The sequence below is a fragment of the Mustela nigripes genome, chromosome 2 (genome assembly GCF_022355385.1).
Source record: "Mustela nigripes isolate SB6536 chromosome 2, MUSNIG.SB6536, whole genome shotgun sequence".
In the NCBI taxonomy this organism is placed as follows: Eukaryota; Metazoa; Chordata; class Mammalia; order Carnivora; family Mustelidae; genus Mustela; species Mustela nigripes.
The window spans coordinates 150,460,989-150,487,398 of record NC_081558.1 but is presented as its reverse complement, the minus strand read 5'-3'; the positions used below and the strand labels follow the sequence as shown (position 1 = coordinate 150,487,398).

At 35.5% G+C, this 26,410-nt stretch overlaps 2 protein-coding genes and 1 long non-coding RNA gene across 10 annotated transcripts in view; 2 read left to right on the top strand and 1 right to left on the bottom strand.

Moving 5' to 3' along the window:
- The window catches only part of PLS1 (plastin 1), a 117,444-nt gene extending 112,784 nt beyond the window's left edge, over window positions 1-4,660 (top strand). For all 5 annotated transcript variants that reach the window (XM_059391809.1, XM_059391808.1, XM_059391807.1 and 2 more), the window contains 2 exons: window positions 2,480-2,604; window positions 2,871-4,660. In XM_059391809.1, the coding sequence (XP_059247792.1) occupies window positions 2,480-2,604; window positions 2,871-3,006 (261 nt within the window). In that variant the 3' untranslated portion in view covers window positions 3,007-4,660. The remainder of the gene's footprint in view (window positions 1-2,479; window positions 2,605-2,870) is intronic.
- LOC132012170 (uncharacterized) overlaps window positions 1-8,272 on the bottom strand; it is a 30,607-nt gene extending 22,335 nt beyond the window's left edge. Inside the window, exons 1-2 of the long non-coding RNA XR_009402543.1 lie at window positions 7,927-8,272; window positions 1,478-1,598 (exon numbers count right to left, since the gene is read on the bottom strand). This is a non-coding gene — a long non-coding RNA (uncharacterized LOC132012170). The remainder of the gene's footprint in view (window positions 1-1,477; window positions 1,599-7,926) is intronic.
- The window catches only part of TRPC1 (transient receptor potential cation channel subfamily C member 1), a 72,943-nt gene continuing 53,723 nt past the window's right edge, over window positions 7,191-26,410 (top strand). The window contains exons 1-3 of one of the 4 annotated variants that reach the window (XM_059391802.1): window positions 7,191-7,848; window positions 17,274-17,428; window positions 23,955-24,056. In XM_059391802.1, coding sequence (XP_059247785.1) covers window positions 7,674-7,848; window positions 17,274-17,428; window positions 23,955-24,056 — 432 coding nt within the window. In that variant the 5' untranslated portion in view covers window positions 7,191-7,673. The remainder of the gene's footprint in view (window positions 7,849-17,273; window positions 17,429-23,954; window positions 24,057-26,410) is intronic. The other 3 variants (XM_059391803.1, XM_059391804.1, XM_059391805.1) reach the window with 3 other exon arrangements.

Below are 26,410 nucleotides of genomic sequence, written 5' to 3'. Positions count from 1 at the left end.
ATATATATATATATATATATATATATATATATAATGGAATACTATGCAGCCATCAAAAGAAATGAAATCTTGCCATTTGTGATGACGTGGATGGAAGTAGAGGGTATTATGCTTAGCGAAATAAGTCAATCAGAGAAAGACAACTATCATATAATCTCCCTAATATGAGGAAGTGGAGATGCAATGTGGGGGGTTTGGGGGGTAGGAAAAGAATAAATGAAACAAGATGGGATCGGGAGGGAGACAAACCATAAGTGACTCTTAATCTCATAAAACAAACTGAGGGTTGCTGGGGGGAGGTGTGTCGAGAGAGGGTGGTGGGGTTATGGATATTGGAGAGGGTATGTGCTATGGTGAGTGCTGTGAAGTGTGTAAACCTGGTGATTGATAGACCTGTACCTGTGGGGATAAAAATACATTCTATATTTATAAAGAAATAAAAAAATAAAAAAAGATGTATGTTTTTAGCCCTGTCCACAGATATCCTGACTTATTAATTTATAGGGATAAATTTATGCTTTTAACAAACATGTCAGATGATTTTCATGTAGGTGATCTACAGACTATACATTGAGAAAACAAATACCAGAATTTTTCAGAAATAAGGAAAATGCCTCCCCAAAACTAGATCCAGATTAACATCATCAGGAAGACTTATGGATCCTAGTTATTTTTACTCCTCTATTTCTACTTCTCCTCAAAAATCTGTTTCATAAAATGAACATTTCTAAAAGTAAAGAATATACATTTTTGGACAGTTAATAAATGTAGTGGCTTACAGATCATGGCCCAAAAAGGTGGACTATTAATGTTCCTCACATGGCTTCAAACTGTTTTTTTCAAAATTTTATTAATTTGGCTAGGAACTGTAGTAGATGCTTTCCCTTATACTGATATTCCCAAGAATCCTGTGACATTCTCATGGTAGTGCTTAGGAAAGGGTGCTTGCTTTTGGCTTCATGTAACAGAAACCCAATTTAAAGTCGTTTAAACTAAAATGAAAGGTACAAAATGGCAGAAATCAGAAGTAGGTTAGATTTCAGGGTTGGTTGAACCAGTAATTGAAGAATGTCATTCAGGACTGAGGTTTTTGGTTTTTTTTTATCCATCTCTGCTTTGCCGTTTACAGTGTCAACTGCACCCTATAGCTGGTTTTCCTTTTAGGATAGCTGCTGGGTGGGACAAAGGTTTCATCCTCTCATTCAGATACAGGAGAATGGTTGCTGGTTTTCCATAGCTCTCCCAGAAATATAACAAGAACCTCATATTAAATTAAATTGGGCCCAGATTAAATCACTGTTGTAATCAGATGGGATTACTCTGTTTGGTTCAGACTAGTGTTTTTGTTCATTGAAGGAGTCTTTTTAGAGGTTTTCTTCTTAAAAACTCCACCTCTGAAATTTTAATACCATGGATATTACTGTATGTTTATGCACTGTAGGCTTTATACATAAAAAAGCATAAGTTCATCACTTACCCCTAGAAATTCATGGCCTAGACTAATTCAGGATCACCCCTGGAGCTGTCGATGGGGTCAGCTTTTCCTGTAGCACATGCCTATGTGAGGGAGATGTGGATACAGAGCGAAGATGTGAATTCTGTTAGGATGAAGAAAGTATTAAGGAAAGATTAGATCCTGGGTACGCAAGTAGTAGTGGCCACTATCTAAGCTGAGAGACAGAACAAATGATTTTTTTTTCCAAGTATTGGTAAGTGGTAAAACAGTTCAGACCAGGATTTCTGGCTTTAACTGCAGTGCTCTGTCCACTAGAATTTGGTTGTTCATTTTTAGATCAGCTTGGAGGTGACTTCAAAAGTGGAGAGAATCTTGGGCATTATAGTCAGTTATGAGTTCATTTACTGGTTTTGTACTTACTGGTTGTGTGAACAAGTCACTTGAGCTCTATGAACTTCATGTTCTTCCTCTTTGAAAGAGAGATTATAATTTCTTTATTATGAGGTTGTTAGGAGACTTAAGGTGGACATATAACGCAACAAGAATAATGCCTTAAATATTAATTTAAGGCATTATTCTTTAATGCCTTAAATATTAGTTCCTTTCCAGTAATATCTTCATTTATCATCCTAAAACATTTTAAGTGAAGGCTTAGGAGTCCATGGTCTAAGAAATATATTACTAGAATTTAGAAAACTATTAATTAAAAGTTCATCTCCAAATCCCTTTCAAAAGTTATGTTTTACAGAATGCTTATTGCAGTTAGCATACTTTAGGAATTGTCACATCTGCAAGCCCTGTTTGGGTATGGTGACAACTCTGCACTGTAAGCTCTGTAAAGATTGAAGGAAAAGCTTATTTTAAATGGTTTGTGTTGTGTGCTGGTTGCAGAAAAGCTGAATGTTCAGTACCAAGAAAGCTTATAAGCTGCTTTCAGGTATATGGTGATGACCCAATTTGCCATTTATGAAAATTAAAAGTACGATATTTATTAATAATGTTCCTCCATTCTTTATTTTCTAGGACAAATCTATTAGCACCAGTTTACCTGTCCTAGACTTAATAGATGCCATTGCACCAAATGCAGTTCGTCAAGAAATGATCAAGAGAGAAAACTTAACTGAGGAAGACAAGTTGAACAATGCTAAGTAAGCTTTTTGTGGTTTATATTAGAACACAGTGGCTCTTTAATTTTGTAAGACCTTACAGGTAATGTTACCATGTTTTTAACATTTTAAGATACAACTTATACAGGGGGGAGGGGAAAAATACAATTTATATGGGGACTATGATTTAAAGACTTTCAAACTTAACTTTCTTGTAAAGCTAATCTAATCAAAATATTTCATTCTTAACATAAATTAAGTGAAAACACAGCAGATAACTGATAAAATATTTTTCTTGTCTTTTCAAGATATGCCATTTCAGTTGCTCGAAAGATCGGTGCCCGGATATATGCCTTACCTGATGACCTTGTAGAAGTGAAACCAAAGATGGTTATGACTGTGTTTGCATGCTTAATGGGAAAAGGACTGAACAGAATAAAATAATCAAATATTTAATATTATTTTCTGCCACATTAAACACACTGAATGTCTCACAGTTTACAGAATTCTGAAATGTAGTGGGTTTTTGATTATTTGTATGCTTAACTAGTTGTATAATTCATTAATGAATGCAATATCTTGTTCATACTAGTCAGAATCTGTCAACATTTTTGGATATGCAGTTAATTTACCAGTCAATACCGATAATAACATGCTCATTATTAAGCTGATATTTCATAATTAAATTATTTTCATTTTCTGAAAGTCTTATTAAAACAAGACTAATTCATCTTTTTCATGGTTCAAAAAAGATCAATGTAAACATTTTTTTGCATGTCCTGCGGTGCTTTGATTTGTGTGTGTGTATATTGTTAATTTTGATTATAAATGTATTCAAAGTCATTATCCAGGTTCTTTTATTTTTTCCTCCAACTATGTGAACTTTACTTTTCTGTAAATTTCTATATTGTCTCAAGTTTTTAAGTGATAAGTATTGTTCACTAACATTAAACCATTTCATATATGAGAACTAAAAGTCTTGAATAAACACCAAAATACATTCTCTTATATAAGTAGCAGGAGCTTTTTACTTAAAACTTAATTTTAACTGTACTTATATTTTATGTATGCTAGTTTGTAATACAGCTTTAACTATGACATGCAGCATATATGTTGGTAGACTGTTATTAGAGAAATGTGTGTGTGTGTATATATATATATTTTTTTGCATCTGAATTACCCAGGTTTTCTTAAATGGTATGTATAACTGGTCAGTCAGGCAACCATTAAGTGTTTATTGTGGTCCCACTACATGTGTAACGACTTTTCAGTTTGTAGATATTTGGTACATGAAGATTTATTTTAGAAAATATTCATTTTGGATGTGCCTATAGTTATTTTTCAACTGACTTCTTCCACATAATTATAACAAAGCATTGACTACAGCATCTCAAGACACGTTGACACTATACTGTTAGTTTCATATTACACATGTTAATTCTGATCTATACTGAAGCTCTCATTTAGAATATGCCCACTGAATATCTTTAGCAGAAAATAACACAAAGCTAATACTCAACATAGAATATTTTCATATGTTTTTTCGACAGCCTCCTACAAATTGGCAGTGTTTGGTTAATGCCTGTGTAACTTGAGAGTAGCTAACCTTCAGACCTATTTTTGTGTGAATTTCTATCTGTAGACAGATTCTGCTGCTAAAAAATGAATTCAGAAATCTGTTTCCTCCATCTTCCACTGTGAGTGAGAGTGAGCAATACCGCTATGCAACAAAAATGCTGTCACGTTATCTCCATGTGAATGAGTAGTTTAAACTCTCCTTCTACCATTGATTAAAACAGGTTGGTAAGAGTGAGACTACTCATGTGTTTTGAATTTTTTAAATGAAATCATCAATAGGTGGAACTTTGAAGTATATTCTTCTACAAAAGTGATTTCCTTTCCTTTTATATTTTGATGATTGTTTTCTTATATGAAAATTAAGATGTTTTTGCTCTACAGTGATTAAGTAATGTTTCCCCTTTTGATTTTTTTTCACCATTATACTTACTAAGTTATCCAATTTACATGAAATTTGGCACTTGAGGGTGTTCTTTTTCTCACAAAAATATATTTAATAAAAACTCTATGTATGTACAAATGTGTCAGTGTTCATTTCATTTAAAGGATATACAGACTTGAAAATTAATCTGTCATAAGTTTATTTCCAGAAAAAATAATTTTGTTCCAATTTGTTTGTTCCAAACAAAAAAATTAGATTTGGGGGGGGGGGGGGTGAAGGTGGTTCTATGGTTCTTTAACATGAAGAATTTTACTAAGGACCAACTGCATTATTACTACGATTTAGTTTGTGCTGAAATAATTTGAGGGAATCTGCTGATTAACATAAATTTGTTGTGATTCAGGTATGATACTAGAAATATGGGGATTCAGTTGAGAAAAATATAGACAGAGTTCTCTGACTTCATGAATGTTATATCCTAATAGAGAGAGATAATGAACAAATAGGAATTTTAGACAGTGATAAAATGCAGCAGGGGAAATAACATGGTAATGTAATAGAACTGACTTGGGAATTGGGGTGAAGATTTTAGTTTGGGTGGTCAGGAATGGTCTCTCTAAGGATGAGATATTTAGACTGAAATATGAATGATGAGGAGATAGGTGATAAACATTCAGCAGAGGGAACAAAGTCTCTGAAGCAGGAATGATCTCACATACATTCCAGTAAAAGAAACAGGCAAATGTGGCCCAAGAGTAGTGAGAGAGAGACATAGAGTTTGGAGATGTAGATAGGATCTCTTCTACACTTTTTTTTTTTTTTTAAAGTAGGCTCTATACCCATTGTGGGATGAGAGTTACATGCTCTGTCGACTGAGCCAGCCAGACATTCCTATTCTTTCTTGGGGAGATCTGTTCTATTTTTAAGACTAGATCAGAATCTGGATTTTTCTCTTCTCTGATTGAGGTTGATGGCTCTTTTGCACAGGTTAGTGAGTTGTTTTGAGTAATGTGCTGCTTCTGAATCTTTCACTGCCATTGTTCCTCATGATTCTACTATCTTACTGTCACAGATGCACAATAAACCCATTATAGAGGGGATGCTAAAATACCCCAATTTATGCTGGATAAAACATGCACCAGACAAGGCAGGAGAGAATATGCTGCATCTGAGACGTTTCAAAAAAACTAAAGAACAGGATGCAGTTGCAATACTGGCTTATTCTGAAATAGGGAAGGAGGTCCGCTAATAATTTTGCCTCCCAGAATTATTTACTAAATGAAGTAGGTTGGAATTCCCCTGAATATAAGGAATTAATCCAGCCCCTGTGGGACTCCTTAGGGATGAGAAATCATGAACTCAGAAGCTTGAAAAGACTCCAGATTAAAGTGGTTTTTATATTTGGAGCTATCTGAATTTTTACCCTTCAGTACTCTGGAACTTTTGGATGGGTCAGCATTAGAGTTGTCCTACTGAATAAAAAATTTCTTGGACTGTAAAGAGTGTAAGTAAGCACACATACATACCCATAAATGCACCTCTATTTTCACTGGCTACAAATTAACAATGAACAATTTTGACATTCCACCAAATATTCCAAGTTTACAAATATGCAAACTTGGAAACAGTATAGAATGGGGAAGACTTATGATATATTACAGATTTTAAAAAAAGCTGAAATGATTCAATAGATAATTGACTATTGTGAAGTAAATATATGACAATGTTTGGAAAGGCGGGCAATCTTGCCATCTACCTAAGGCCTCCTATCTAAAGAGGGCTTTGAATGGTGAGAAAGATTTAGTTGGGAAATTTGGGAGTTAGTGATGGTAAGAACAGAGATGGAATATATCAACCTGAATAGTAAGTATTTCCCTCATCTGTAAGATATTCTGACATAAATTTATGTATTGCCTTTAAAAACCTAAGTACTGGGGGCACAATTTTTATTTTTGTATAGTTCTGAAAAGCAGTAAGAATTACTCAAGATAGGAGTTGCAGTTTTACCCTTAGCTTTGAAAGGTGCAAGAATCTGCTTTAAAAAAAAAAAAAGCAAGAAAGTAGTACTTACTGTGCTTCAGTTAGCTTTTGCCTAACACACATCTCTTAAAATCAAATTTATAAAAGTGAAGAAATCACTGGAATGGAGGTAGTTTAATTCTATAAACGTGCTTATCCAATGGTTACATGTCGGTACACTGGAATTACATGAAAATGTATGACATCGAGAAAATTATGCCAATCTGATATCACAAACAAGCTGTTGAAAAAATAGTCTAGAAATGAGTATAGCAAACCCAAACACACGCGCTCAAGCACGAGTCTAGCGGCGTAACCAGGGTCCTCTCCCTTCAGCTTTAGGCAGAGGACATAAACAGGAAATAATTAGATAATTCCACATTAAGTCGCCAAAGGTTCAATAACCATACCGCTGCATATTTACATGCATCAGAAAACTGCAGGGAAATTACTTCAACAACTCAGATTTACAGAGGACGCACTGGGCTGCTCACTTAGCCCTCAGCAGTAACTCCAAGCCTTTCGAGGCTGCAGCGTGTTGGCAAGGACTGGGGGCGTGGCGCGCGTATGCCCCGCCCCCACAATGGCCCCGCCCACCAGCGAGCCCGCCCCTTTGTCGTCGCTTTAGCAGAGCGGAAGATGACGTGAGGAGAGTTGCGAACATATCCCGGCGCAGCTGGGCCGGCGGTTCCCACAGCCCGGGAGTCCGACGTGCGCAGAATCGCTCTCGGAGCTCCTTTCTCACAGATCTCTCATCCTCCTCCCGGGCCGGGCCGCCCCCAGTGCGGCCCCCGCGGCTCCTGGCACGGCCCCGCGCTCGGCTGCCGCCCTGGCGCGCGCCACTCTGTCGTCCCCGGAGGGGCGCGGACCGGCTCGACCCGGGCGCCGGCGGCTGGGGAGGGGGCGCTGGCCCCGGGGCCGCGCATGCGCCGCCACCAGTCTGGGGCTGTCAGTGGAGGGCGAGTGCTGGCTCCGAGGGGAGGCGACGCCCTTCGGGGCCAACGGGCCGCGCGCTGAGGCGGCCGTGGGAACGACTCATCCCTTTTCCAGCCCTGGGGCGGGGCTGGGGTCGGGGTCGGGGCTGGTGGGGGCCCCGCCCCCGTCTCCCGGCCTACCCCCTTCATGGGCCGAGATGATGGCGGCCCTGTACCCGAGCACGGATCTCTCGGGCGCCTCCTCCTCCTCCCTACCTTCTTCCCCATCCTCCTCTTCGTCGCCGAACGAGGTGATGGCGCTGAAGGATGTGCGGGAGGTGAAGGAGGAGAACACCCTGAATGAGAAGCTTTTCTTGCTGGCGTGCGACAAGGGTGAGAGCTAGGCCCCTTTCTCCACTTCTGGGCGCCCCTGCCCTCCACACCCTTCCTTCACCCTTTCCTCAGCCTCACCTTGGGGCACTCTTTCCTCCCGCGCGGAGCGTCTGTACCCGCCTCGCTCGCTGTCTCTCCCGGGCTTCCCGGCACCGCCTCTGCCCTGTGAGTGTGGAGCTGGCGGGCGGGAGCAGCCGGGGGGCAGCCCACCGAGCACCGCACCTGGGGCGGCGGTTCTGGCCCTGGCCTCCCTTCGTGGGCTCCGGTGCTTTGGTAGCGACTTGCCGACCGGACCCCGCCTCTGCTTGAAACCCCCTGAAAGACCCGGTCTCCCTCTAGGAGCTTCTGTTCTCTCTTTCTGGAATTCCAGAGGGTTTGTCTAGTTCGGGACCTTGTAGTTAGAAAATTTCATGACCTTGCTTAAGGTTCCTCGTGTTTATGGGCTCTCTCCTGTTTTTTTTTTTTTTCTTTCTTTCTTTTTTCTTTTTTTTAAACCCGTACTCGTATTATTAGCTTCAGCCATCCATTGCCTTGGTGTTCAATGACTGTTGAATGGGATTAGGTGTGTCAGTATCCTGGGTGGAGATAAAGATAGGTCTGGAGAAATTATGTCTTAGTGCCAAACTTTTTTTTTTTAAATTACGGAACTTTGTTCGTGTTTTCATTGGAGAAGGCTTATTGCCCCTGAACCTTTGGGGAAATATGGTCATGCAAAAAAATTACAGGACAAAACTGTGGGATGTATTTAGTGTGTTTTTCTTTAAAAAAAAAAGACACACACACCAAAAAACTAGAAATCAATTACTTTTATGGCCATAATAAAATCTTTTCACTTAAGCATGCTTTATATTGGTGTGTATAATAAAAGGAGTGGGAAATTGATTGCCCTAAGAGGGCGTTTATTTCCCACATGTAAGAAAATGTAATTTTTCTTTTTCTAAATTTATTAAGTTGCCTTGCAATGGCCATGCTCACTTAGGAATACTGTTTAGAATTCTGCAAACTTCCAAACATAAACCCAAAGGGAGGCTTACACTGTGAAGAGATTAACTACAGAGGATTTTTTTGTTTGTATGTGTGTGTTTTTAATAAATCACAGCCTTTCTAATCTCTCTTACTGTTTTTGAAATAGGATTTTATTTACACAGCTTTTTGAAAGCACATTAACATATCAACAGAGTCCACCTATGTCTCTTGTCAGACCCTTTTATGTTCTGTAATAGTATTAAATTATATTATGAAAGCCTTTGTTAAAGTCCACCATGGACACAACTTTGAATAGTCTTGGAAATGTTAAGAAACATAGAGTATATGTTTATAACCTCACAAAAGTCACTGTCCGTGGGTTATCTGAGTTCTTTTCCCTCAAAAGTTCTCTGAGAGGGGAATGGACAAGATTGAGTTATACTAGAATGAGTGAGTGGCTGCTGCATCTACCCCAGCTTACTGAGCTGTGGTTATTTTAAAACAAACAGAAAGTATGTCAAGAAAGGGAATTTAATATTGCTGTCAACTGAGGACAGAGGAATATCATAATGGAATGTGGTTGGAGAAATTACTTGTATGGTATGTATATTTAGGGCTATTGCATGATAGACCTCAAATGAAATTTTTCATCTATGGTAGTTTTGTAGCCTATCCAGTAGTGTCAGTTGAAATAGCTTCCTATTCGCAGTTTCCTGTTTTATAACATTTAGATCCTTGGAGAGATTTAGCTTTGGGGAGTGGGGTGGAAGGTAAATAGGCATTTTTTCCCCGTCTATAAATTAAACATTTTTTCAAATGAGTGAGATTAAATAGGCATTTCCTCTTTCAGGTATGTTGAAATGAATTCTTGGCTTAGATTTGGGAAAGTGGCTTAAATTACATTATTTATGGTATACATTTACATTGAAAAAGTAAATTTGAGTTATAGCAATATTTTTGTTTGCTTACATGTTTATGTTCACTAATATTGTTAAGCCTTTTTTAGTATTTCACTTTTAGTCTAAAAGCGAGAAGCTTCTTGAAGTAACTCTAGCTTCCACTATTACATTGGAGCTTTCATCATACCGAATGGCAAACATTTGCTAAAACAGCCATTAGGCCATTAGGGTAGAGTGTATATGCTTTTCATAGATGATTTCATTTTATCCCGACAACCCCATGAGGCAGATCTGTCATACCTATTTTACAAATGAGGAAAATGAGGCTTAGCAAATATTACAACCACTTTGCCCAATGTTACATTAGCTAGAAAGTGGTAGAACTCAGATCTACTTGAGCTTGCACTGTCATTAGACGTTATGTTGTATTGATCTAGTTGTAATTGAATGAGTGAAAATAATTTGTGTAAGAAAAGACACATCCAAATTTGGATTTACTAGTTAGAGATTAAGCTTGATCTCTATGAATGTTTTTTTTTTTAAAGATTTTTTTTTTTTAATTTATTTATTTGACAGAGAGAGATCAGAAGTAGGCAGAGAGGCAGGCTGAGAGAGAGGAGGAAGCAGGCTCCCTGCTGAGCAGAGAGCCCGACGCGGGACTCGATCCCAGGACCCTGAGATCATGACCTGAGCCGAAGGCAGCGGCTTAACCCACTGAGCCACCCAGGCGCCCCTCTATGAATGTTTTTAAATGTTGATTCTGTGGATTATATTTATCCAATAAAAGTACAAAGCTTTAATAGCACTGGAACAAATCTACAGTAGAATATTTATGTTTCTTATCCTTTTCATTTAGCATTCCTACTCTACGTTTACAAAATGTTTATAATATATTCCACTTAGGAAGAATTCCTAAAGCAAAAATTATGGAGATGAAATGGTTATGTGTATGTTAGTGGATGGGTGTGTACAAATTAAGGAGTAAAGAAAAAAAGAAAAAAAAAGATTTTTTGTATAGCTGGCTTTTATGAAAAGTGAGCTCAGTATATCTAGGCAAGTGCTGATCTCCAGGTAGTGGCTACTTAGTAGTGGCTATTATTTATCTTGAAAGTAGGTCAGAGTCATGTATCATTGGTTCTTTGTATAAAATTTAGAAGAAAAGTGAAAGCATCTGTACCAGTGACCCAGTGACAATGAGTTAAGTATGTTGCCCGCCCCCACCCCCAGTAAAATTCTCAGAAAACACATTCATATTCTTTATAGAAACAGAACACTGCAACTCGGAGGTAAAAGATAATTGAAACAAGCACTAGCTATTTTATGAAATATTAAATAGGATTCTTATCACCACCCCTTTCCTCTTTCATTGAGAGTTAATGTGATAATGAGCCACTTCTATTTGTGGGAGCCTGGTTGGTTTAGGGAACACGTAACTACTTATCGTTCATGTTAATTAACCTCTTTTAATGTAACTTGAGTAGCCGGCAGCTTTTAGTAAACATTCCTGAGCTAAACCTATATTAACCCTTTAATTTGCTAATTACCGGTTCTTGTGCAGAAAAAGGAAATGATGAAAGGACTTAAGTCTGGATTAGGGTCCTTGGTCTGGATTTAGGACCTTCCAACTCCCCTTTAAGGGCGTTTTCCAGAAATTCTGTTTGCAATTAATGAGTTAGGATGCCCTAGAAATTTCAGCTTGGGGGCACAGGAAAGATGGAAAGAGCTGTCCTTGGGCTCAATCTAATCTGAGGTCTTGCATTACCTTTGTAGTATGATTTGCTGCATTGTGTGGGAGGGTGCGTTGATGTTTGAATTCCCACACGAACATTTCATACCTTTGGACTAAGCATGCTTTTTATTTTTATTTTTATTTTTTGTTTTTAAGATTTTATTTATTTGACAGAGGTCACAAGTAGCCAGAAGGCTGGCAGAGGAGGGGAGGGGGCGGGAAGCAGGCTCCCTACTGAGCAGAGAGCCGGATGTAGGGCTCAATCCCAGGACCCTGGGATCATGACCTGAGCTTTAATCTACTGAGCCACTCAGGTGCCCGTAAGCATGCTTTTAAAATGGGGAGCATTTCTGGGAGAAGTAATACTAAGCTGCCATTTTTTTAAGCTGCCATTTTAATAACACCTTACTTAATATATTTAGTGGGACTTTTCTGGCTCTTTGATGTTGTAAAATTTGTAAAAATTGTAAAATTTTATACAACTTACATCACTGAATTGGATCATATACCTTACACGATAGAGTCACATACCAGACTCTAATTACAAAATAAACACTGCTCCTAATTGTTTTTCTAATAGATTTATAAGAGTATACTGTTAATAATTTTTAATTTGTCAACTATCTTACTGTAAAATAAGCATCATCTTCTATGCTGTAAATATTTTTCCCTACAGCAGAGTGAATCTTTGCTCCTTTGCCACATGATATTCATTATCATTAATAATCTTCATTAACAGTCATAAATGGGTAAGAACATAGAGTAATAATTGTCTCTCTTGAAAAATATTCAAACATACCCTGTTTTAAGTATCTTTAATTTTTAAGGTTTCACTTATAACAATATGATTATAAAACATTGGGATTTTGAGAAATACTGGGTTTTGCATATTTGGGTAAAACTACATCTTTAAATCACCTTCACTGTAAAAGTCTTGTATTTTTTTCTTTTTAAAATTTGATTCAGACTAATTTGAAGTTTTCTATAGAGTTAACATTTAAATCAGTATTGTCACTATTTGTATTTACAGATCCAGCAACTGAATTTGATCATGTTTTTTAATTTTTTTATTTTTCTTTTTAATAATAAAATCCTTTTTTTAAATGTCTTCAGTAATAGTTTAAATAGAATGTTGCAGTTGACACACTCTAAAGGTTTGTTATAGAAACTTGGTTTGAAAAGCTTTACAGATTTTTTGACAGATAAATTCTCCTATACTTCACAACTAACTAAAAATTTGAATACTGTAAAATTAAACTGATCAACTTTAATGCTCCCATTTTAGGGATACTAAAATTTACCATCATATCATATGCCAGAAAATAAAGTGAGATGCCAATAAAGAAGAGATGGTATAGCCTATTCTTAAATGATACTGTAACATTTCTCCACTGTATTTCTTAAGGGTTTATCACAGTTGGCCAGGGTGAATAGGTTGCTAAATATCCATGAGATTACCCTGGTGTTTTATATACCATTTCATTTTTAAAAATCATTGGTTAGGACTCATTACATTGATTTGTGACTCCTGATGGGTTGCAACGTGCATTTTGGAAAACATTGGTCTACAAAGATAATAGTAAATAGGAGAGTTGCACACAGTTAATAGAGAATGGTAGCAAAGCTCACGGGCCATAGGACTTAGAAAGCCACAATGAAAATTTTGGCACTTATTTTAGGTGTAATGGAAAATCTTAACAATCCTCATGATTTGGGGGAATTGAATGATTTTAATTTAAAAAAGATCACACTGGCTGCTGGGTGGACAGTAGATTAAAAGGGTGGAACTAGAGCAGGGGCTAGAGCAAGGTGGGCAAAATGTGGCCCACAGGCCAAGTCCTTACCACTTGTTTTCCTAAGGACTGTGAGCTAAAAATAGTTTACATTTTACATTTCAAATGGTTAGTAATAAATCAAGAGAAGAATAATATTTTATAACATTAAAGTTATATGTAATTTAAACTGTAGTGTTCACAAAGTTTTATTGGAATATATTGGAATTCATTTCTGTATATGTAATCTTTGCCACTTTTGTGCTGTGAAGGTAGACTTGAATATTTGCAACTGAGATTGTATGACCTGTAACGCCTGAAATAGTTCCTGTATGGCCTTTTATAGAAAAAAAAAGATGTTGAGCTTTGTTTTAGAGTATTGGCAGCTATTTCAGTAAAGAGTCTATTGCAGAGTCCAGGAAAGAGAGGATAGTGGCTTTGACTGTGGGTAGCCATATACATGGATACAAGTAGATGAGTAGTGGAACTATTTTGGAGAGGGGGCTGGGAAGGCTTGCTATTAAATTGGTGTACTAGTGGAATTGATTAAAAACATTTATTTTTCCATCACTGAAAAAGAACCATTTAGCCAAAAGGTACAGACTATGTTGCATTTCCTTGTATATATTACATTTTAAAAGACAAAAGATTTAATGTAACCCTTAAGTGCAAGTTCAATGTAAAATGAAAAGCATTCATATATTTGACATAAAAAGGCATTTAAATTGTAACCCTTGCTCTATAATTAGCTTCTTGCTATGTATTTTAAATTTACTAACCTCTTTCTACGTATACACTCATCCTACATATTAAGACTGTTCCTAAATACTAAGACTGTTCTGGGCTTAATAATAAATAATATAACATTGTTTTAAATGGCTTGCAAATGTAAACTTAGGTGGAATACTTGGAAACCACTCTAGTTTCTTATAGGTTCTGTGACTATAGCATGTAATTTTTCATTTTCATGCGTGTGTCAACTGTAGCAGGGTGGAACTTTTTATTATTTTTAGGGATGAAAATTACTTACTTGGTATGATTTTTTAAAGTTTTTTTCTTGGATAGCCCCCTGACTGTAATAGAAATAGTCTTTGAAACCTCAAACTAAAGTATATGACATTTGCAATACAATTACTTTTTAAATAGCAATCTGAAGTTTTAAAACATGTAGCAGTTTCTTTCCTATGCTGTACCTGAAATTTATAAAATTTTGCAAGAATTGTATTTATACAATTCTTTATACTTTTCTGTTTCTGACAATTGGCTGACTAGATAATCTGAAAACCCTTCTGCTTCAAATCACCTAGAAATGCCAGCTAAAAGATAACAAACATCCATTTAAATGAACAGCTGAGCTTTCAAGAAATTAAGGAAACACTCATGATGCAAAAATGAGGAAAAGACCAAGCAATAGAGGAGTATGTGAGCTAACATTGGCTGCTGCATGGATGGGGCAAGAGTTAGGTATTGGTCCAGGCATTACAGGGATTTGAATTTCAATGCCCATATGGAAATAGGTTACAAGGCCTTGAGTTTGTACAAAGTGGGAAATTAGCGCAACATCCATGCATAAAATCAGCATCCTTTAAGCACTGTACCTGTAGGAAAGGGGTAGATGAAGAAAAGAACCCACCCACCAGCGCTGGGAGACTAGAGAGAAGCTTAAGAATTTGTAGCTGTAATCCTGTCTCTTGTCGGCTTGGAGTTATTATTTTTTTATTTGAGAGAGAGTGAGAGAAAGAGCAAAGGGAGAGGAAAAGCAGACTCCCTGCCCATCAGGCAGCCTGACAAGGGACTTGGTCCTGGGACTGCAGGTTCATTACCTGAGCTGAAGACAAAGCTGCTCAACCAACTGAGCCACCCATGAGCCCCATGGCTTGCAGTTTAATACTACCTCCTTGGTGTGTAAAAACCTAAACTGAGAAATATAAAAAGGCTGATGGGATACTAAAACCTCTGAGTTATCCAGAAGAAGCAAACAAAACATTCTTGATGTTACAAGCTTTCAAACTAGGCTGCCAGGATTCTCACAGTTAAGCTGCATGAAGATGAGTTTGCAACGCCCAATTTAAAAATTCCAAGGACAGTCACTCATTCTTGAGAATGGGTCAGTAGACACAACAAATAGGATTAAATCCCTAAGGCCTTCAGATAACTATCATATAGAAATAATAAAATACGTATGTTTAAAATGACTAAAGTCTTAAGGAAATGAAAACATAAAGGATTTGGAAAGGAATCCAATAAAAAGTAAAAAAAATAGTCAAAAAATGAATGGGTTAATACAAAATAATTGAATAAGGACTAAGTGGGAGAGTTGAAATTATCAAGAATATAGGAGAGAGAGAAAGAGGAACAGTAAGAAATCTTTAGGGACATAGAAGTTGGAATGAGATGATCCAACGTAATGTTTAATAGACGTTCCAAAAGAAAAAAAGCAATATGGGGATGAAGCAGTATTTGAAGAGATAATGGCTGAAAATATTGCAGAATTTATGAAGGGCAAAAGTCCTTAGATTCAGAAAACCTACTGAGACCTTAAGTAAATAAAAAATTAGTCCTCACCTAGACACATCATGAAACCAAAGAAAATGTAGAGTTTTTATGGGTAGCATTCTCTTTACCACCAAGATACTGAAATAAATTCACCTGAAATAAGGTTTCAAACATTATTTTCCAGAAATAGTGCTTAATTTTCACTGGTCTTTCTGTATGTTCACTATTCATTCAGCTTGTGACTAAAAGCTTCACTTTGTCAAGTAAGTTTTTGTCATGGAACAAGTGTCTGAAAATTACTAGTGCTGTGAGGAAAATACTTCTTTTGTGACTAGTTTTCTTCTTTAGGGAACTAAGGAAATATGTCATCAAAAAAACTACTATTCAACTTCTTCCAAAAGTCATTGACTACAAATAGTAGCAAGTTAGAAGTTTTAACAAAAATCTGTTACTTTGCCTATTCACACATTTCGTTCAGTTTTAGGATTTTTTTCCCTTCTGTATCATGAAATTATTCATTTCTTTTTCCTTGTGGTTTCTACTCTGATCTTTTCCTGTTTATTAGTCATAGACTTTGAAGGAACAACTATATTTGCAAGTCATTTAAAATGGTTTAATCATCTTATGTTTCAAAAGTTAAATCAAATAAAACAAACAAAACTCATCTTGCTTTAATCAGCACTTCTCTTTGGATTCTTCGTGCCAAATTACTGCACTAGCCGGTCAACAGGTGAATATAATGGGCCCTAGGTGAAAATAATGACCTCTGTACTTGTTCTCATTTTCCCCTATGGGTCACTTGTTTTGATGTAGGCAAACTGTATTTAGGCAGAAGGTAATCTGCATGTTCCTGACAGGTGAAACTTCATTTTGAAATATTCTCATTTTAGTCTTTACCAGCATTAATCCTAGTCCTACCTTCGAGTTTTATGAGCTGAATATTTCCTGGTGATGTAAACAGGTCATTAATGAGATAAGATGTTGTGTGTGTGTGTGTGTTGTGAGAGTGGGAAGGAGAGGAAAGGAATTTCTGGCATCCTTCTCTTTTACTATGTGTGACCACTAGCATGTATACACACTGCTTTTCCAACTAGATTTTCCCCTGTAAAACCACTTCTTAATATCCTCTTGTTGTTACATCTATTTTTAACCATTATTATGTACCAGTAAATGTGTTTGTGTATTTGAGATGTAAAACTTAAATCCTTTATGCTTGTTATTTTTCTAGTTTACAGTCTGTACTTTTGGACGTTGTTTTATTGCTTTAAATATCTTCTAAAAGTTTCTGTCCTTATAATCAATCAGTTACGAATTTTAAACTAACAACTTCTATTTTAAGCTGCACATTTAAAATTTGTTCTACTTTTTGTGTTTGTAGCTGATGTACATACTAATTTGTCAGGACAAGGTTTTCAGCAAGGAAATGATCACATTTTCTTTGCACATTTCCGTATAAAAAATGAGTTTAGGTTTCTAAGTTTTAAATCAATAGGCTAAGTTTTTATAGTTATTCTTATCTAATATGCCTTGGATATTAAATTATGTTTGTATATTGTTATTTAGGTGACTATTATATGGTTAAAAAGATTTTGGAGGAAAACAGTTCAGGTGACTTGAACATAAATTGCGTAGATGTGCTTGGGAGAAATGCTGTTACCATAACTATTGAAAACGAAAACTTGGATATACTGCAGCTTCTTTTGGACTACGGTTGTCAGGTACAAGGCTAGATAATTCTACCAGTAGCTTCTAAATACTGTTAGATATGCCATGTTTTCGTCTTTCTTTCTAGTTTCCTTTCATCCCCCTCCTTTCTTCCTTCTTTCCTTCCTTTGCTTTTTTTTTTTAATTCTTATCTTTCTTTTACCCTTTGTCTTGAGCCACTAAAAGTTTTTAAAACAAACAAAAAGACTTTTTTAAAAAAAGTGCATTTGACTTATCATTTCCCTCCAAATTTTTATGTTCCCCCCTTTATATGTTTTATAACATCTCACAGAGGTAAATTATCATGATTTATTAAAGGTGATTTTGTTTTTATTACTTATGTTATCACTATTTATGTTACATATCTAAAAATAGTACAAGTGTTCTGACAGTGTCAGGGGAACAGGTTGTTCTGTGGTTCATGTAATTTACAAACATAAGAACAAAATGCTCCTGACTCACAATGTGCAATTTTCAACTTTACTTTTATTTTCTCCTGTTAAATTTTATTAAGTTTTCCTTTTTGGTCTGAAGTTAGTGTTTATAACTAAAGAACAAATCTTTTTTTTAAAAACTGGAATATATAAACCTTTCTGTTTCTCTTTATATAAGTTCAGGTAGAAAAGCAGGCATTCATATAAGTCTTTTTAAAAAAATACATATATATATATATTTTTTTTTTAAATATTTTATTTATTTATTTGTCAGAGAGAGAGAGAACACAAGACAGGGAAAGACAAGCAGAGAGGGAAGCAGGCTCCCCGGCAAGCAAGGAGCCCATTGTGGGATTTAATCTCAGGACCCTGGGATCTTGACCTGAGAGGAAGGCAGACGCTTAACCCACTGAGCCATCCAGGCATCCCTTCATAAATCTTTTTTTTTTTTCCTTCATATAAGTCTTGAAAGACAAGATTCTGAAGGAAATTTAATAATATTTAATTATTTAATATTATTTTCTTTTTCTTTGCTTATGATGGGAGCACATGAATTCTGGCACTTTTTTTTTTTCTTTCAAATAGCATGATTGCTCTGTTGTAGCTTCAAATTAGTGAGGGTTTTTTTTTTTTTTTTTTTGAGTGACATCAGGAAGCACTCATGGAAGGTTTTAAAATATAAGTAGGTTCTATGTGCATTTTTATTGTGCGTACATATATATGCAGTACAATATTTAGAGTAGAAAAAGAAATTGCTTCCCCGAAATATTAGTTACCCAGAACACCACTGAGAATCAGAAAGTAAAAACCTCTCTGCACGGTAGCTGCCATGAAGTTTTCCATTTATGAACTTCAGTCATAGGAGTACTAGAGCCCTCCTTCAACTTTTAGCAGATGGGCAACAAAAGGGGCATGAGGGCTAGAGTGAAACAAAATGGGGCATAGTACCTCTAACTCTCTTTAATAAAGAGGTCAACAGCCTTACATATCTGATAATCTCTGAGGGAGTTGTATGTTAGAATGGTAATTAATATTTACAACAATGGCCAGGATAAGTAAGGAAAAGTTAAATTATATTCAGTACCTATTGTTTTAGAAGTTAGAAGAATATGTATGGTATTTCTGAGAAAACGTCCATCAAAATAGTTTATATTTCAAAGTTAAACACTTAAAGGCATAAGCTTCAGTTACCTAGAAAACAAGGTTATAAAGAAAGACCCTGATGATTCTGGATAAATGAAGTATTATGGTATAATCATCATTTTTGTCTTTTTACATATATGTTCTTCTGTATATAATAATTCTGCAGTGTACATGGTTCTTTCACATGGTTCCTGATCATATTTGAACATCATAGCCAACCTATATAGGTGTTACATTTTATAGATCAGAAAACTGAGGCTCATAGACTTTAATGAATTGCCCAAAGTTCTAAAATAAGTGAGGGCAGAGCTAAGATACGAACCTGATCTTCTGACTGCAAATCCCATGCTCTTTCCAGTTCATTGTGTGTTCTGTCTCAGGTTACCTCTGTCTTGCCTGTCAATTAACAGATGTCCAAGACCTACCATTGGGTGCGATTGTGGAAATGAATAAGTAAAACATGAGTTCCATACTAGGACTTACTAGGACATTAAAACTAATTGGATAATGAAAGTATAGTTGATCCTTGAACAATACAGTTTTGAACTGCATGGGTCCACTTATATGTGCATTTTTTATAGTATAGGACTAAATATTTTGTTTAATGATTTTCTTAATATTCTTTTCTCCAGGTTATTTTTTAGAATACAATATATAATACATGTGACATACAAAATATGTGTTAATTGACTATGTTATAGGTAAGGCTCTGGTCAGCAAGAGGCTATTAGTAGTTGAGTTTTGGGGGGGTTAAAAATTATGTGCAAATTTTCAGTTATGTGGGGGGTGGGCATCCCAACCTCTGCATTGTTTAAGGGTCAACTGTGTATGTTCGAGTTTGAAATCAGTTAAATAATGCAGATGTGTATTTGATAAGTACTGAGTGATAGTAATACTTGACCCTTGTATATTACTTTGAGGTTACAAAGTACTTTTGTGTTATTTTATCTTAAGTTATCCTAGTGGCTCTCAACTGGATAATTTTGCTCGCCAGGGGACATTTGATAATGTCTGGAGACATTTTTGGTTTCACGGTTGGGGGATGGATTACTACTGGCATCTAGTGAGTAGAAGCTAGGGATGCTGCTGAACACCCTACAATGCACAAGACAACATCTACAGTGAAGAATTACCTGGCCCCAAATGTCAGTATTGTCACTGTTGAGAAACCATGTTTTATACTTACGCTTTTGAGCTTTGCAATAGATGTTTTGGAAATAGAGGAAAGAGAAGGTCCCTGTGGATTGAGCTATCAAGGTTTCACGAAAGAGTGCCAGTTGAGCTCAGCCTTTAAATTAATAATTGCCAGTATTTTTATAGTGATACTGTATGCCAAGGACTTTAAATATATTCACTTCCTTAATCCTCACAACAGTCCATGAGATAGGTACTATTATTATTTCCAAGTATAGAGGAGGAAACCAAGGTACACAAAGTTTAGGTAACTTGCCCAAAGACACTCCACAAATGGCAGACCTGGAATTAGAATGCAGGTTCTGGCTCCAGAGTCCATGCTTTTATATACTACCCAAAACTACTCTCAAAAATCTGTAGATAGCTCCAGAACAGGGGATGTTGGGAAGGATGTTAACAAAGGCAGGTACAATGTATATTTTTGAGAAAGTGAATTGACTTAGCCTGTTGAACAAAATATTTGGGTTGGATAGTAGTGGGAGATATCTGGGAAAAGAACTAAAACAAAATGAATGAAAAGGGTCAGAATGCCATGCTAAGTAATTTGGGTTTATAGATAATGGTATCATTAAATGATTTTTGAGAAAGGATGTGTTGTGTCCAGTGGTATTTTGGGAGAAGTATTCTAGTGGCTGTGTTCAGTATAGATTGAAAAATGGAAAGGGGAGAAGGCAATAGCTTGGGTGAGCAGTTTTTACCGTAATGAACTAGAATAGTAGCTGTAGGAATAGGAGAAGAAATGGCAGATGTGAAAGATGCTGTGAAGGAAGAATTGATAGAACTTAATATTTAAATTTGGAGGGACGAATTGAAAAGGAGACCAAGATGATTTGGAAATGTTTAACATAGGTGGCTGGGAGAAGGATGAAAGAAAAAGAGGAAGTTAAGAAGTCAAGATCGAGGCAGAGAAATACGAATTTGGGTTTTAGCCTTGTTTATTTTGGGCATATCAGGCATCTCCAATAAATAGTTACAGATGGAAATTAAATCTGTAGGGAGAGATACATGTCCACAACATGGGATGATCACCTGCGTCATGAAAGTGGATGAAATTACAGAGGAGAGAGAATGGCTGGTGCTGATTCTTTCTCAGGGAGCATCTACATTCATAAAGACAATAGAAGGAAAGTGTTCCATTAAAGGAGCTAGGATAGTGTAGCGTCATGAAAACCAAAGGAGCAGTTTTTTTCAAATTTTTTAAATTTTTTATTACAAAGGAACAGTTTTAATGTGTTGCTTAGAAATCAAAGAAATTGAAAGGGTAGGAAGGGCCACTGGATTTTGAAACTGGCATCAATAGATTTAGAGAAAGTGATATACATGATTTGAGAAGTTTGACAAAGTGAGAGGAAGAAAACTTGAATGGTAAGAGAAAGACAGGATCAGGACAAGGTAGCAAAGAGTGAGGAAGTATCTGTATATTTTGGGAGATGGAGGTTGGGACTGGTATTTCTGTAAATGAAGGGCCAAGTTCCTGTAGAAGACAGAAAAGCATTAAATAGAATACCAAGGGAGAAAACTTAAACTTCGGAAAGGAAATCAGAAGCTTCTTACTCTGAGCCTAGAGAAAAGAGTATGGGATTTGAATGACAATGACAATGAAAAGACATTTTCTGAGGTGGGAAGGAATATAGTAAGCAACCTCATTAATACGTAGTAAGTATACATATTGAATAAATTTAAATAAGGGATGTTCATATATTTGTGAGAAATTGGGAAGCAAAACTAATGACATTTTGTCCTATAGATATTTTTTAAATAATTTAGAACTTTTTTTGCATTCAGAACTTCCTTTGATTTATCAAATAACATCCAATTTGTGCAGAATAAGTTAATGGGAACTCCTTATTTACATGACTTTTTTACACAAATATTTTAAACCTGAAGCTTATCCTTTTAAGCATTGGAAGATTTAACATGAGTCTTTCCTTATTCTTTGCTAAATAGTGTGTCTGAATATATTTTAACTTTACCATCGTAAGTGGGAATCATTGAGAATATAATTGTTTTACTTTGCTTTGTGTAATCTGAAGCTATTAACATGTTTGTCCTTACGTTAAATTGCTTCTGACTGCTCTGTATTGATAGTTGTTTTGCTATACTGATACTTTATCTTTCAGTAGTTGGCTTTTAGTAATTTTTTCTTCATTTCTTCCTACTTTGTTAGTTGTAATCTGTTTCTTTATTCAATAAAGATGTGAAGAATATTTAGTGGAAAAAATATCCTGTCTTTATAGACCGCTCTTATAGTGGTTGAGACAATTCCTTCTGGGAAATAATGCCCATGAAGTTAGTTTATGACAACTCAGTATAGTTTGGGGTTTGTTTTTGTTTTTGTTTTTGTTTTTAAATTTGCAGTTAGATCCATGGCTGTGTTGAATGGTTGGAGTTGACTGGTATTTTGACTTGGAGAGTCATAGCATTACTATAGTTAGCTTTGTAAGTTAAAATTTATCATAAATGAAATGTTTAGTAGTAATGAACACATAAATTTTTTGTTTGCTTCATCTGACCAAGTATGGTAAAAATTGAAGAGAAATATTTGCAAAGCAGAATAATGATGCTAAATTTAAATAGGCTACAGCCCAGTGAACTTTAAAAGTTTTAAGGAATAAAAAAATTAAGTTTCTCATTGGGGTGGGGAGTTTTTCCTGTGGGAATACATAGACGGTTCCTAATAGTTGAATTTGGCCCCCAATTCTTTCTTTGGGATGCTATTTCCTATTTTTAGGTATCCAGGTAAAGCCTATTGTTTTTAGTCCTATTTTTGACATTTAGATAAAGTATATAGAAGCATTATTCTTTTCGGTTCCAAGAATACTAAAGATCTGATATAGTTTCATTTTCAAGAGGAGAAAGTTGATGTAAATGGTTTTTAAAGATTTTAACAGTTTTTTAAATGTACAGATTGAAAGTAATCAGGGCACTTTCTTAGATTAAATCGTTATTTGTCCCCGTTTCCCTTCTGCCTTTATAGTTTTCCTTAAAACAAAATAGAGTAGAACAAAACCAAAAGAAACCCAAAAACCTGGTGTCACAATTGTCAAGTATCATAAAACAAAGTCAACTAATGTTGACTCTGTTGCAGGGTTGGAAAGTCCCAAATGCTCAGCTTCTGTTTACTTTTTCCTCCATCAAAGTTAGAATTTCAAAATGAATGATATTTGGGGAGTAAAACTGTAAAGTCACTTCTCCCTCTTGATCCAAGGACATTGATAGTCTAGTTTTTTACAGCTTTTACTTATAAGATTGCTAATATTAATGTCAAATTTGTAACATTTCAGTTAGCCATGTATATTTTAAAGTTGAGACCAGAGGGCTCCCCTATCCTCATGGTTGCCTGATGGTCTTTTTTATTAGAATTAACATAATCCTTTATCAGTAGTAATAGTTCTTGGCAATTTCTTTAAAAATCTGGAATGTTAAGATTTTCTTTTTGGTTCAAAGTTCACAAGTAGAGGTCTTGAAAAGAAATTTCAGCTTTGAATACTTCATGGATTAGCACTGTTCCATTAATAAGCACTTTTAGCAACCATTGATTTTTTTTTTTTTGTGAAACCAGGACAGAAATTTGTATGTTTTATGGTACACAAAAGTACTGCTAAGGCAAGCAAATGTACTATTTGGACAGTCTAAATTTTTAAAAATTTAGTATTACTGTATATACTACAGTTTAAATTTAAAGAAAGTTTTATTTAAGAATTAGTAAAAATAAAAGTTTACCTTTTTATCCTCCATTTTCATTTTTAACCTTTTTTTTTTTTTAAAGTCCGCAGATGCACTTTTGGTGGCAATCGACTCTGAAGTAGTGGGAGCTGTTGATATACTACTTAATCATCGACCAAAACGATCATCAAGACCAACTATAGTAGTTAGTACTCTTAAATATTTATTAATTTGGATTTTTGAACCAAAATAGATCTCCTGCCCCATTGCCATTTTTTTCTTCCCCTAAATTTATTTTGTTTTAAAGAAGTAGATTTTTTTTTTTATTCTGTAAAATATTGCCTTCAAGTAAGTAGATACTTGCAGGAATAATTAATTTTGCTTTCAGGAAACCTTTTTAAAATTAGTGATATTTTCATAATTTTGTCATTGTGGACCAATATTTTTAGTTTTGGACATTCTATAGATTAGGTTGAAAATACAGATTAGTTTCCAAATGGATTTAAGAATTGAATATAAACAGTGAAACCATAAAACTGGTAGGTGAATATTTAAGTGATTATGCGTAGAAAGACTTTCTAATCATAAAAAGCAATGGCACAGCCTTTGGCTGTATAGAAGTTAAATTTCTGGAATTCAGACATCAAGCAGAATTTAGAAAGCAGATGGATAACTGGCAAAGATATTTTCAAAATATAGCACAAATTCATAATCTTAATAATTGAAAAATTGATGAAAAACACCAGGATCAGAAAAGGACACCAAAAAAAGTGTCAGAAAAGAAAATATAAGATGTTAAAACTTACTACTAGTGAGATATGAAATACCAAATTTTGCTCATCAAATTAGCAAAGATTTACTTATTTATTTAAATTTTAGTTAACATATAGTGTAATGTTGGTTTCAGGAGTAGAATTCAGTGACTCATCACTTACATATAACACAGTGTGTATCACAAGTGCCTTCCTTAATACCTATCACCCATCTAGCCCACCACCTACCCTCATCCTTCCATCAACCCTCAGTTTTTTTTCTGTCATTAAGAGTCTCTTATGGTTTATTTCCCTCCTACCTTTTTTCCTCCCTTCCCATACATTCATCTATTTTTTTTTTTACATTCATCTATTCTTAAATTCCATATATGAGTGAAATCATATGGTATTTGTCTTTGTCTGACTGACTCATTTCACTTAATATAATACGCTCTAGCTCCATCCATATCATTCCAAATGGCAAGTTTTCATTCTTTTCAATGGCTGGGTAATATTGCATTATATATAGCTCTTCTTTATCCATTCATCAGTCAATGGCTATTTGGGCTCTCCATTGTTTGGTCATTGTTTGAATGCAAATTAGTAAAGATTTTTGAAAATAATTATCATTGATGGCAAAGGAGTAGTAGAGTCTAACACAAATTGATGGGGAGGGTATTTTGGAAAGCAGTTTGGCAGAGTGTGTCATAAATAAGAAAGCTGTTCAGGTTCTTTAACCTAGTGCTTCCCCTTCTAGGAACTCTCAGAAATGGGGAGAAAAATGTTAATTATGATCTTACTTATAGCAATGAAAAAACCATGTGACCCAATTTAAACATCCCCAAATAAAATATTGGAAATAGTGAAAGTCACATATATATTAAAATGATATTTTTAAAAGAATATTTAGGAACCTGAATAAATATGACTTAGGAAGGTGGGAAAAAATGGGAATCGTAAACTGGACATATAATATGAGCCAGTGTTAAAAAGATGCACAGACAGGGAACTATATGCAAATGTAGCAAAATGTTACCTAACAGCAGTCATCTCATTGCTAAATTAAGGATATTTTTTCCTTACTCCTTTTAATTTTCCTTATTGCTTTAAGTTTTTAAGACAGTCACTAATGAACAGATAAATTCTACTCTAAAATGAGACATTTGTTATATTTCAAAATTTAAAAATTATTCATTATTGGTGAGGATGTAGTAAAACAAGTGGTTTAAATAATTGCTGGTAGTGTAAACTGGCTATCCTCTGAAGAAAAAAACCATTTTAAGAAAGAATTATAAATTAGTTGTGGATTTTCTGCCATTGTCTGAGAACAATGAGAAGCTCTGCTAAATTGCATACTTTATCATACATTAGCTAAAATCTTTTGCTATCATTTAGGTATTAGAAAGTATGTGTAAGCATGACTTGCTCTAGATGGTAGTACCAACTAGGTTAAGTGGTGATAAGAAACCAAAAGGAACAGGAAAAAAGGCTAAGAATATAGCCCTTGTCCAAATGATCAGAAATACCTTAGAATCCTATTCGATTTTCTGTCATCTCTTGCAGTCATTGTTACATTTTGGTATACTTATTCCACCTTGTAGCCTTTTTACCCATTTACTTTCTTGGCAGGGAGAGGGGGGTGTAGTATACCAGGGTATTGGCGCAACTGGCTGACATTATTTCATCACCATTAGCACCACCAGTCGACTCTTGAGTCCTAAGGCTCTGGCAGTCTTCACCTACTCAGTGAAAGAACACTTTGTACTTCATCTCTAACGAAAAGCCTTTGCTTGAGTACTTTCAGTGA